The sequence below is a fragment of the Kryptolebias marmoratus genome, linkage group LG24 (genome assembly GCF_001649575.2).
Source record: "Kryptolebias marmoratus isolate JLee-2015 linkage group LG24, ASM164957v2, whole genome shotgun sequence".
Classification (NCBI taxonomy): Eukaryota; Metazoa; Chordata; class Actinopteri; order Cyprinodontiformes; family Rivulidae; genus Kryptolebias; species Kryptolebias marmoratus.
In genome coordinates this window covers 12870306-12884158 of record NC_051453.1, presented here as the reverse complement: position 1 = coordinate 12884158, position 13853 = coordinate 12870306, and the positions used below count along the sequence as shown (strand labels likewise).

The 13853-nt window shown below is 41.4% G+C and overlaps 1 protein-coding gene across 2 annotated transcripts in view; it reads left to right on the top strand.

Moving 5' to 3' along the window:
• Positions 1-156: 156 nt before the first annotated feature.
• rxrgb (retinoid X receptor, gamma b) overlaps positions 157-13853 on the top strand; it is a 29543-nt gene continuing 15846 nt past the window's right edge. The window contains exon 1 of one of the 2 annotated variants that reach the window (XM_017407363.3): positions 157-338. In XM_017407363.3, the coding sequence (XP_017262852.1) occupies positions 308-338 (31 nt within the window). In that variant the 5' untranslated portion in view covers positions 157-307. The remainder of the gene's footprint in view (positions 339-13853) is intronic. The other variant, XM_017407362.3, reaches the window with a different exon arrangement.

Below are 13853 nucleotides of genomic sequence, written 5' to 3'. Positions count from 1 at the left end.
TATATATATATATGCAGAAAGGCAGCCATTTTTAGTCACGAAAGTAACATTTAGCTGTAAATATCGCAACACGGCGTTATTGCACGGAGGTTAAAAAAAAAGAAAAAGAAAAACAGTTTCGTCACGGCGGCGTTGGGCTCGATATGGCCCACTGCTGTCATTGGGAGAAGCCCTGTTTGGCCCCCTCCCTCGCAGGGCCCCAGCGCTCAGCCGCCTGGCGGAGTTCAGTCGGGCTGGCAGTCGGAGGAATGCGCTGGGATGCGGAGCAGCAGCGACTGTAGGACACCGACGCAACAACTCGCACGCCATGGACGGCAGTGATCCATATTTACACCTCAGTAAGTACTGCTCCGCGCCGCGCCGTGCCGTGCCGTCCTGGCGGAGCGCCTCTCCTCGCTCTCCGCTGCGGTTCGGTTTTCACTCCCGACTGGAGGATTGTTTTCATGGCGTCTTCGAGCTCAAACTATAAGCCCCACCACTAGCCTCTTTTTTTGTTGTTGTTTTCACCGACTTCACCCAGCCTGCCCGTGCGTGCGAACCCCGATCGCTCTGGTTAATCCTTCAAAAATAATATATATATTTTTTGGACGTGTTGCTCGCGGACCGAGCCGTTGCGTAAAAAGTCAGGTGACCGCGCGTCGTGCCGGTCCGGGCAAGGTCAGAGGTTGGCACTTTAATTGCGCTTATGTAATTTATGGCGCTTGTCGCGCGTCTCGCGCTAAACTGTTCGAGACGGAGGCAGAATTTATTGGTCTGGGACGGGTCGTCGGATCCGAAGGGGAAGTGGCGTGTCGGAGCGCGGAGGAATGTCGGCTTGGTGCTGATAAATAACAACAAAAACAAACTTCCAGCCCGTTTTTGAGGTGGAAGAGGAGCGTGCCGGCCGGACGCGCCCTGCCGAGGATCAGAACAGCACGCTGGGATTTCGCTCCCCACGCCACTTCTCTGTGACTTTGCCCTTGAGCCAGCTGATGGGTTTTCTTTTGCCATCCTTTTTTTTAATTCACACTCCTCCTGGGAGTTTGCAACATGTTGTGAGGCCGCAGGAGCCTCCGTCCAACTGGCTGCTGTCAACCTCAAATAAGGATCTTTTTTAGCATGACTCTGTGCGCATCACTTATCATGTGATGTTTGGTTTTTGTTGCTCTGACTCTGTAAAGTCCTGCCTGTGAACAAGCGGGAGGAATTACAATCATCATGGAGACAAATAAAGATTACCATGTGCTGGCCCTTCAGTGTTATCAGACATATCTCTGAATCATTTAGTGAGGCTGAAAATGGTTTCCGTAATAAATGCAGCTCCTGGGGGAATGATAGAGACATCTGGAAGGCAGTGTGACAGACGCCTCACACTGTACAGGAGCTATCTTTTTTTTATTTTAATTTTATTTGATGTTGTGCCTGCTGTTATGTCTTTCATTGATCTTTTATGTATGTCATCCTCTGATCAGGCCATTGTGGCATCTCAGATTGTGGGCTTGTCCATCCTTTCCGTTGATCCTCAGACATAAGTCATACATGCGAAGGCAATTTTGGTCAAATTAAAGGTACTCATTGCAAAGCATGACGTCAAACATAAAAATAAGTTATCCTGAACCGTATCAAATGGTGCAGTTTGAAAGCAGACTTACTGATCTGTCATTCTAAGGCTAGTCTGTGGAGGTAAACAAACATGGCGGAATCGGACAAGTATAGAGTCTTGCAGACTGAGCAAAAAAAAACAAAAAAAAAACAAAAAAAGCAACACATCAAAACTGTTGGACTGGAGATCACCTTTGTTGACCTATTTTCAGTCACTTCGGCTGTAGGTAAACAAACATGTAGGGCTGAATGATCACAATAAATGCATACTAAGTTTTACTTTAAGGACACATTAGGCATTAAAAAAGCAACAAATGTGCAGATTTTGTTTTTCTACTTGATTATTTTTTTTCGGTCTTTATGTGTTTGCAATGAGCGCCTTCAGTCATTGTGTCTTAATTTGTAACTTTTATTTTGAATTAAACATTTTAAATTGCCAATCTGTTTAAATGGTGCACTGTTTTTTTGCTGCAGTCTGGAGAGTTGTATCCCCCAGCAGAAACTCCCGCTCTGGGGCCAGACTGTACGTTTTTCCACATACATTTCTACGAAAACAGCGTCCATAAGTTTTAAAATATGCGTAACTTTTCTGAGACCTAGTGCTTATATAACAGCAGCGCCTGCGAGAACCCACTGAAAGATGGTTCCATGTTTTGTATGCTGTTTTTGCTCCCAAACTTTGATTTGCAACAGTATTTTTTATTTTATTTATTCTTTTTGTATTATCAGCCCACACACATTGAAGCATGTATTAAAAAAAAAAGTCATAAATTGTGCTCATTTCTTGTCTTGGCCAGCCTTTGTAATCGGTTCTAAGCGTGAAGCTGAGGCGTGTGGAGTCAAGAAACAAGTCGGTGATTATGTGCGGATTGTTTCGTGATCCTCCTCCTCCTCCTCCTCCTCCTCCTCAGCTTTTCCCAGACATGTTGTGTTTCAGCAGGTTTCATGCAGGTCTGCCCATGAGCTTAGGAGTGGAATCAGCATTTTTTTTTCTTTTTCTTCTTCTTCTTCTCTTGGCACTTCAGCATTTTTTTATTTTTCCTCAGTGGAAGTGATTCTAGACACACTGTCGAGTAGCACTCTGGCTTGACAGTGGGAACTTATTTAGCTTGCAGATCAGGGAAGTAATGACAGAAAGAAGAACAGATCCAAAGAGTGAAGGGGAGGGGGTGGTGAGGGGGTGTCATCACAGTTTATTTGAACTATCATCAGCTTCCAGAGGTCAGCGATTCACTTCCCAGCACACACACACACACACACACACACACACACACAAACAGAAGCAATGACGTGCACTCATTAATGCCACAAGCATGCAGATATTCTATTAAACAAACAGTGACGGGATCATGTGGCCTAAAGAATCTGGGCTGAACTGGCTTTCTATTGCAGATCCCTGCACAGATCATTTGCCGCCCGCCCCCGAAGAATTAAATAAACCTCACAGGTAGGGAGGGTGGGGCTCTCGGCATGTATTTACTCAAGCTCCCTGTAGCTGGAGAACCTGCATCGCCTCGGTGCCGGCACGTGTATTCACACACAATACATACAATGGGGCTATTTCGTGGCGCTCTGGGTTGGCTGTGTGCATCTGTGTGTCGGCGCTGATTGTGGGAAGAAGATGAGGGAAAGGAAGGAGACCAATCTCTGGGCTAATTGCCAGTAATTAGTCATTAGTGAAGAAGGTCATGGCCATGATTTAATTCCAACTTTAATCAAGCAGAGAACCTGGAAAGGCCCACGGGCTGCAGCAGTGCTCAGCCATGAGACGTATTAAGCTGTTTCTCTGGTAATTATGCAATAACAACACACACATCTTCGCATGGATGCACGTACTTCCCACGCTCTGCTTGTGCGCCTAATGCAGATATTACGCGTCTCTTTGATCCCTTTGAGTTTTTTCATTGACCAGATGCCGAATGGCTTGATTAATGGCTTTTTTAATATATTTTTTTAGATGAAACGTTGGAAAACATTTGCAGCTGCACACGAGGAGCTTCAGCCGCTGGTGCGTCTGCAAAAAATCATTCCTTGAGGGAGTCGTATTAGTTATTCATTTATTTTATTGTTGCAGAGATTCACAGGGTGCTGATATATGCAGCCGGTCCTAGAAACGTATTATTTAAAAATGCAGACATTTTAAGATTGAGTTTTACTGAAATATACAGTGGTTTGGTCGGGCGACACGTCTTTAGGAAAGTGTGCATCTGCATTATCATTTGTGTTAAAGCCACACTCTCTTTTTCTTCGTTTGATATATTACTTTGCAACCATTTTTACAAGATAATGTAAACAATTATATTTGCAAACAGCTATTGGTTCCGATTAATTTAGGTATTAGAATGATCTGAGCAAAATTTGAATTTGTAGAGGCATCCAGCTACTGAGCCTTCAAGCTGAGAGTTGTATCTGCAATCACTGCAGCTTCTTAATCACAGAGAATGTTTTTTATGTACAGTATGCGCTCTTCGGGTGAACCCGGTTTCACAAGTTCATTCAACTTGTTTTTCAATATGTATGGCCAAATTACTCCCATCTATGCACACCCATGTTGCTTGGTGACTTTTGTTGTGTTTACGACTTTGTAATGCTTTGTGTTTAGGCTGTCAAAAAAAGGCACAGGACAGTTGCGATGTTCAGGAGGAACGCACAAGCTTTATTTATCTTGTTGTGCCTGCTCCTCTTCCCTGCTGGTGGCTAAAAACAAACTTTACTGGACTAAATGGTTGTACGCTTTGTCATATTGGCTAAAACCTTAGACACAGAAGGCGCTCAATGATAAATTGATGGCTTCATAGATGAACTGATTACAATTTTATTTTATATCTTCATCACTTGGATCAGTTGAAGTTCAAATCTAAATTTAAAATCCCTGTCCTTCCTGGCTGGCTAACTTAGCAACATAAATGCAAATGTTAATAATTTAAAAGATTAGTTATTTCTTTTTTAAATTTTTTACATCATCAAGCAGTTTCTGTATCTTAAACAATTTGGGGAAAAGAAATCATTCCGTATGGCTTTGAGTTTAGACATTTTGCTCATTTTCTCAGGAAAGAGACCTTTTTCTTGCCCAGTGATAGTCTCAAAGCCTGTCCCAATTTTTTTCCACGAACTTAATCAACAATATTTGAGCTGAAAGTGATCAGTTTGTGAAATTGTTGCACTAAAATCTTATTTACGTCCCAGTCACGTTTTTCTCACTGATATAATCGTTGAGAAAAAAATTGTCATTTAGGATGAATTTTAGTTCAAGACAATTTTTTACTTATTCACATGTAGGCCGTGGTATAAAATAAGAAACACAATAAGCAAAATCAGCAATTTCAGTATATCGTAGGGCTCATTAAAATTATTTCCACACATTTTACATACAGTGTTTCAGTTCAACAGAACACTCAGTCATTTTGTAAAATAAGCGTCACCGCATTTGTTTCAAATGAGCACAAAGAAACCTTTTGTTTTCTTGTTAAATAAAACTGCTTCACATATGAACTTAAAATTCACTCTAGAGCTCATAAGAGTTGTACTATGACTCTGTCCTAACAACTCGCTGACGATGATGACGGTTCAGAGCTTTCAGAGCTGTTAAGTCAAAAGACTTTAACTGAGATAAAATCGTGTTTTGGAAACGTTTCACTTAAATGGGGGTAGCTTGGTTAACTTTTTTTAATAGCAGATTCTGCAGCTTTCTCTTCCCTCTTTTAATCTGACTGTTCGAGTCGTCACTTGTTTCCTCGTGTCTCCCCGGCGTCTACGTATCGACAGAACCTACGGGACAGTTGTTCTCCTGAATCACACACGCCGTTTAAACATCGCTTGCCCTTTTATAAGCCTTGTTTGGTGTTGGTTAGTATATCTGAATGCAGCCGAGTTCTCCGTCTGCCCCTCGTCTTACACAGAGAGAGGCGCTGCAGCTCATTTAGGAGGCAAGGCGAGAGGAGAGCACCAGTTTTACGCTTTACATGTAACTGTTTTTTCATCGATTATCCTGTTGATATGAAATTGATATGAAACTACAATTCAATTTCTTGCACAGCCTTAATGTCCAAATTGATTTCCTCCTCACCATCTTAATTACAAATATGGGTGTAAATAAAAAATCCTAACTCTCAGCTCTATCATTACACATGACTGAATTTTTTGGACAACACTCTTTTTGACATTTTCTTGCCGTTAACCATTTTGTCTTTATTGCAATCTAAATGCCACCATCAGACTCGGTTCAGCTGGTAGATAATAAATTAATCCCTGATGTGTGCCACTTTGAATAATAAGTGTTTTACTCTTAGTGACACACACAGCATCTAACTTTTATCTGTTTTGCTGTACCGTACGAATCTTTGGACATGGAGCTTAATATATAGCGTAGTTTTCCCCTCGAACTGTAAAATGTCATTGCTGGTAGAAGAAAAGAACTTTCCTCCTGAGATGAGAGTAGGATAGTTAGATTATTACAAGATCAGATTAAACGTTTAAGCGTGCTCCCTAAATTTAGGGCTGCCAATTATCTTTCTCCCTTGTCCTCACGATCCATGATCCATCTATGATTTCTAATTAGGGCTCTCAGGGTTAATGTGACATGTTGTATGTGGGCCGTGACACACTATCATAACACGGCGCGCTTTTAAGAATGAATAGATTATTTTAATTTCTCCCTGCAGGGATTGTTAAACCTGAAAAGGAGTAAAGCGTTGCTTCCTTGCTTTCCTTCCCTCTTCTTGCGCCGGCGTGTCTCTTGCCAAGCTGCTGCCACTGAGAGGATACGGTTACCGTAGAGCCTCTTCCTTGAGTAATGTGCAGGTCAGTTGAGCCGCGCAGGTGTTCTGCACAAAAAACGCTTTGTTCAGTCATGCAAATAAAAGGCACGCACACATGCCAGGGACAGCTCAAGCTTTAAATGTTGTAGTTTAGTGCAAAGGGTGAACACTGGATGAGTCGGTTACCGTCTTTCAAGGGTTATTTTACGCTCGTCGATGGCCTCCTTTCGTAGACGCAGTCCTTTTTACAAGGATCATATTTCATATTGCCGTCTTTGTAGTTTTATTTTGGCTCCCCTAGGATTTGTGAGTTATTGTTCCCCTTTTGCCTCCGAGGTGTATTTTTGGCCAGTGTTTGCATCTGGGTTTTCACTTTGCAGTGTGTTTTCTTGTCCATCCCACAGCACTGACAAAAGGACAATTCCTGACATCCTGGAATGGTGTACCGCTCGCTAAATACACAAAACACAATAATACGCCTCACAGGCAACTCAGCGCTGCCATTCAGCGTGCATGCAGTCATGTTTATTTCTTAGCATGATAGGGGGGATTACAGGTGCTTTGAAGAAAGATAAAAGAGACGATTGTTTAATATCTGCATCCATTTTTTCCTCTACTTTCTCCACTCCTGTCTCATGTATATTTTATAAAAAGCATGAAACGAGGACATGTTATTGACATTTAAACACCACACCTCTGTTGCCTTTATCAGGGTCTTCATTATGTCTTTCCAGGCTTGAGCCTTTTTTTTTATTATGAGGCAGTTATTGGACTCTTCTGGTGGCTCTGTACTCATTTTAAGTTTGACCCCCACCCCCACCCCTTTACGCCTGACACCCCGGGTTGTGGACCACTTACAACAGGTGTCTCCGTGCAGACGCACACACACACACACACACACACAGACACAAGGCGGGTGTGTGGTGTACTTGGCTGATTTGCGCAGCAAACCGTTCCTGCGGGACTGATCTTCGTGGAAGGATAATCTGGGTAATCCTATAACTGGCGCCGGTGGACTCCGCCTGTGCCACGCCCCCTTCCACCACAACCACCATCATCACTGCCGCCCCCTCCGTCTCCACACCGACCCTTTCGTTCCTGTCCTCTTGTGAACAGCGGTTAATTGGGGAGGCACTGAACAAACAGTCAGTTCTGACGTCTGAGTGACTGGCGTTTTGCCAGGATCACATCCGCTGAAACCAAAGGCATGTGGCACCCCGCGGCATCACCTGCAACTGGAAACAGGCCTGGGAGGGAAACAGGTTACTGTCAGTGTGAGTTGGTGCATTTTGTCTTTGATGTGTTTTGGCATCTTGTGAAACCTGAATGATCAAAAACAAACTCTTCATAGATGCAATAACCTCTGTGTTTTTTATTTATTCAATCTACAACCCTTTGAGTCTGCATTCCATGTACTGTAGATGTGTGATCCCAATGATTCACTATGATGCATTTCTTCATGTAAAGATCTTATTTTGTTTGGAAAAGCTTCCAGATTGCCATTCCTGCTGTGTGTAGCAGCCCGGTTTGTGCTTTTGAAATCATCGGATCATTTTAACCAGTTGTGGCAGGTACAAGGCTTTGCTGTTTCGTGTTAGAATTGAGAGCTCGTGACTCACTGGAAGTCTCAGATGTGTTCAGCGGAGATGTCACTCAGCCTAAAAGGACGCTTCCAGCTGCCTTTGCCTTATCCTTCACTATCTGTTTAACTCTCAACACTTGTCCCTTCCTATTAGGACCTTTCCATCCTGCTTTGCCTCTCTGTTTGTGTCTGCTGTCTGTCGCCTTGTATTCTTCCATCAGTGCTGATGAGTTCCCGTCTGCTTCTATATTCCTGGGACGATGTCTGCTCACTCGAACAGGTTAGCCTCGATGAAGTGGCTTCCCTTTCGATGAATGCGGGTGATTATATCTGTGCGAAGTGTAGATAATAAGAGTGCTATTGTGTCCTCGAGTGTCCTTGAGAGGAGCTTGTGTAACACTTGAGTTTACAAGTGGATGGTCTTAGCGGAAAACCTCAAGGATATTCACTGGATCCTCCAGGGTTGAAAGAGCACCTTTTACTGCAGCTCATGTGGTGTTTGTTGATGACTGGAGGGCAGCTTGTTTTGTTCTGTTCCCATCCCTAATAGCACAGCTGGACATTAAACACATCTGTGATTAAATCTAAGCTCCAACACGGTGCATTAAATGCAACAAGTCCCTATATTTGCATTGGGAGATTTTACATTTACATTTCTCAAATTTTAAATGACAGTTACATTTTTAACTTTTATTTTTTTAATAGTTGCAGTTGACTCTATAACAAATTAAAAAATACGTGGAAATGTCTCAGGTAACGGTGCACTGTCTTCCACAAACAGCCCGTCACATCTTGATTTAAAGAAAGGCGAGATGAAAACACTGTTGTGCCTAAATGCTGGTGAATCTTCTGATTCTGGGTTGTGATAATGTGAGACAAAATTAAAAAACCCCGGTCACATTTAAAGGATCATTTCACTACCTGTGAGCACAAAAAGGAGGGCAGCCTTGCCGTATAATATTTGCTTTGTTCTACAAGAAGTCTGCATCTGTTACAGTGTTTTTTTTTTTTGTTCAGGGTTCGTATTGATCATCTTGCTTCCCTTGGAACTTGTCTTGATTTTTGTTAGTAATGTCAAAGTCATGCTCTGCTTTCTGTCTGGTTAAGGTTGATTGTATTTTTTTAGTCGTTTGATTTAATTTTGTGCCTGGCTTCTCGTTTTATTGTGCTAAGTCATTCCCTTTTGTACATTTCGTTAATTTTAATTCCTGTTTCTGGCTTATGCCTGGTTTCAGTTTCTAATCAGCACACCTGCAGATTATTGTAATTACTTCCCTCAGTGTTTATATACTCACAAGCCCTCATTTGCTCTTTGTCAGATCCTTGTTTATGCGCCTGCCCTTTCAGTTAATGCCTATACTTGTTCAGTTTATTGTACTTCAGTTGACTTTATCTCTCTGGATTTTCACTCATTGCCATTTTACTTTTGTTTGTGTGCTTCTTCTTGTGACTCCCGTACATTAACCACAACAACAACTCTTTCACTTAAAAAAAATGGTTTCAGGTTCAAACACAGAAAATGTGATTTAACGAAGATCATTTTTTCGAAACATTTCATATTGTATCTGTTCAAGTTGATTTCTATTTGTGGCTCAGCCACTGATTGATCGGTATCTTGTTATTATACATAATTAGACATAATTTGAAGTGGGTGTAAGTGGATTTTGCTGGGCAGTAGATATTTAAAGTGCATCAGACAAATCAATAAAGCAGTCCAGTGAAAGAAGTTAAAGAGGTGGAAGCAGTGTGATTTATTGGATGAGCAGTTCATCTACGATATTTTGACAAAACTGAAACATTAATGGGCTGCAGTGACATTAATATGAATGTTTCTTTCAGAATGAATCCCACAAAACCCACTTATATTCAATAAACAATTTCAGTTTGTCCATTTCCCTTTTAGATATACATCCAGATAGCTGCAAAACTAATGACTTGTCCATTAATCTCAACTATATATTGACATAAGTACCAATTGTCTGTTGTAATTATTTATTATATGCTGTAGATCAGGGGTGGAGGACCTTTTCTCTATCAGGGGCCATTTAGATTTTCAGAAAGTCCTCAGAGGGCCACATTTAATTAATAAACCCATATGATTATACAATTATAAATCAATAAAACCACAATTGAGGCATGTACAGATTGTATATAATGCAAATGATTATTTTCAGTTTCACATGTGGTATTTTAAAAGCTATAATAATGCAGTCCGGCTGCAGCATCAGTGATGCATTCCTTGACCAGCTCTTCCTCTTCATTAAACTTCAGCTTCATTGTTGTGAATTCACTCACCACAAAACCTGTTCTCATAGCGTTGTCTCTGTCGCTTTGAGGTCCTGTAAGAGCTGATTGTTGTGCGTCCAAATTCCTATGAAGCGTGGTAACTTTATCGGCCCGTATCTGTCCGTTCAGACTCCTTGTATTGCCGCTCCAGATTAAAACATCTTCTTCACCACCGGCACCTGGCTACAATCCAAACTCACGTTTGTGTTTTACTCCGACGAAATAAAAAATTGCTTGTCTGTTTCTTTCGAAAAATTCTGCATTCAGCACCCACTTTTCTGTTTTCGCTGTTGACGTGATTGACACCTGTCAGTCACCCAGTCTCTCTCCTTCTGACGCTTTACCACTCATGTTGTGTTCACTGACCTGATCCTGGCTTGGATAGTTGTGTTACTGGCAATTTTTTTTACAGAAATGCCATTGTTTGTTAATATTTTTCCCGCCAAGTTTTTTATTTATTTGCTTTAAATTGTGTGCTGGGCTGAATTAAAGGGTTTCAAGGGCTGTGTATAGCCCAGAGGTTGGATGTTTACCATTCCTGTTGTAGACTAAACACCAAATATGTGAAGCAAAGTAAGTAATTGTCCAGATTAATTCATGTGATAGTAAGAATATTCAGCATCACTACTGAACGTACATCATGTGAATGATATGATGCGTGCATGCAGTTTTCATGTATCCAACGATGAAGTCTACTTGCTCTTTATTGAGCACCCTGTCTCTTCTATTTGCAAGCGCTTTAATAATAACCAAACTCCCTGTATGGACAAAAGGAAGTCATATTTCTGACTAGTAATTTTTCCACATTTGAGGAAATGTATGTACAAAGTTGAGTTTGTAAATGACATATTGTAAAACTGACAGTAATGTAAAGGTTTATAAAAAAAAGCATTTGCATGAAGTGCTATGAAAGTTTTAAGGGTTGTTGAATTTTTTTGCTTTCAGATGTTTCAGAAGCCAAGGACTAAACACAACTGAGATAAGCCAGTTTGCATTCTGGACATCTTTCCAGTCAGAAGTCCAGCAGTCAGGTTGCCCCGTTCAAACACACTGGGTCACAGCATAAGTGTTTACGTGTGTGTTCTTCATTGTCTCATTGTAGCAGGAAAAAAGAAAGACTTCCAGGAACTAATTTGAGTTACCTCATCAGGCAGAGCTGCAGAGGTGGATGCTTGGATTTGCATTGGGACTTTTAGTCCCACTGTTTGTTTGCTTTCAAGGACTGCTTGGTCAGCCTGTTCTGTGTTAGCTCTTTTTGTTTAAGCTTCAAACATTTCTATCACTTGCAAAACAATCTTTATCTAGTCCCTGTCTCAGCCTCCTGATTGATCCGCTCTGCTTCTGTGTAAAATGCCTCCCTCTGGACGGCCTTTGTAGACATAGTGACGCAGGAGTGGTGTCATACTCGCGCGCAGGGGTGGGATAACAGTATGGTGCGTGCTTCATATGTTAAGAGTGAAATACCTGTGTTCTACTGACCAAAAAAGTGGGAGGATTTTTGTTATAGTTGTTTTTAGAGGACACATGTATGGGTTCACCATAGGGCACATTTTGGGGATCAGATGAGTTCACTTAAGCAACTTTTAGCATGTTTTACAGCTGTTTGGGACATTTTGCAATTCGTATAGCAGCAAAGGATGACCTCATTTTATTTAAATGACAATGAGTTATTTCTCTCTCTTTTAATCATATCTGCAAAATAAAGGCCTAGCAGTTCTTTAAGGAATGCATACCACCTGCCACTTTTCATGCCAGAGTGTTGAACTAAGATCATCCTACAATGAGAAGGGACAAGTCAAGTCTTGTAAATAACATGTGCAATCTCCCGCGATAATGCAAAATCTTGGGAGATCTGTTAGAGCTGTTAAGGATGTGTTGAGGATGAATCTCAGCTACTACCACATCAAGCTTTAGCTCAATATCTATACACTTGACTGAGATTTCGCCATTTTTGTTTACTAACGTTGATTAGCTATGGATTGACTTCAAAAGTTATTCAGTTGTAGATGGACATTCATTCTTATCTTCTAAGCATTTCATCAAAATCTGTTCAGTGGTTCATTAAATATTTTGCTAACGGACAGACAGTGCTGACTATAAAAATTAATGCAAAGGTTTTTTAACAAAGATGTTGTCCTGTGTGTAGGGCTTGGAGTGTGTGTTATTTATTTGTCTCAGCTACAACTATGCAAAATGTTAGTGCTTTCTCTATAAAATTGACAGAGTTTTACACATTTTTGTGTTTTCTATGACCAGTTAGCTGTGGCTGCCTACTTGAATGAGGTTCACTTCAAAAGTTATTCAGTTGTAGATGTACACACAATGATTACTTTCTGACAGATTCATTAAAATCAGTCCAGTGTTTCATTAAATATTTTGCTAACAGACAAACAAAGTTGACTCCAAAAGTTAACGGCAAAGTTTTAAGAACAGAGCTTGCATGATCAGTAAGTTCTCAGATTATAAGTTGGGGATCAGTCACAGCTACAATCACACCAAGTTTTAGCTCTATATCTGTAAAATTAACTGAGAAACAGCCATTTTTGTGTTTGCTGAGGTTACTTAACTGTGGCAGCCATCTTGAATTGGGTTCCCTCCAGAAGTTAATTACTTGTAGATGTCCATACAGTAATTACTTTCTGAGAGTTTCATGAAAATCCGTCCGCTTGTTCATGAGATATTTTGCTAACTGGCAAACAAACACACATGCCTACACACACACACACACACACACTCAGAACATGCTGCCTTTCTCCTTTGACGGCAGGCGGTAGAAATAAACCAAACCTCATCCTGAATGGTCTGATTTTCCCACCAGGCAGAGAAATTATGAGTGTGTTGGAGGTGGGGATCCTGTGAGGAAGAGGAAAGGAAGCGGGACAGCACCTCCCCCCATCCTTCCATCCAGCCATACATCCGTCCATCCAACCATCCGTCGCTCTCTTCCTCCTCTGGGTCTGCCTCCCTCTCTCCAATCCCTCCTCCCACCTTCTTGACAGCTGGCCTGCTGAGCTGCAGATACTTACCCAGGGATAAGAGGATTTAGTGACACAATTGATCAAACATCAACCTCGTTTAGCAAAAAATTATAAATGGTTAATGGGCGATGATATGGTTGTGGAGAGGATTTATATGCCTTTTCATGTGTATGAGAGTCCACAGCCAGCGCAGTGGAGTCAGTGGGCGTGTTTCATAATTACAAGGCTGCTGCATCTGATGAAGTCTGCTTGATTACTTTAGGAAGCCCTCTGTTCTGTTTTGGCTGCAACACTGTCATACAGACACCCATTTTGCAAAAAAAAAAGGAAAACACAGAGTAAACAGACTTAAAATACATTTATTAAACTTACTTGTGCACATGCCGAGGAATATTCGCCTTTGTTGCAGCTAATCTCCTAAACATTAGGGCTTGTAATGCTGTTTAGGAGAACACCGCTCATCCCTCACTGTACACTCCCACCTCTGGTTCTGCTCTCCAGACTTCAGACATTATTAGTAAGGAGGTTATGGTCTTATTGAATTACCTCACAGTGCATCACTCCATCCTGTTACAACCGAGTAATTAAGACAAAAGGATTTAGCGGGTTTGTGGTCTCTGATGTTTATTTAAACCTGTTGATTTCTTGGAAGATGATTTGCATCCTAGT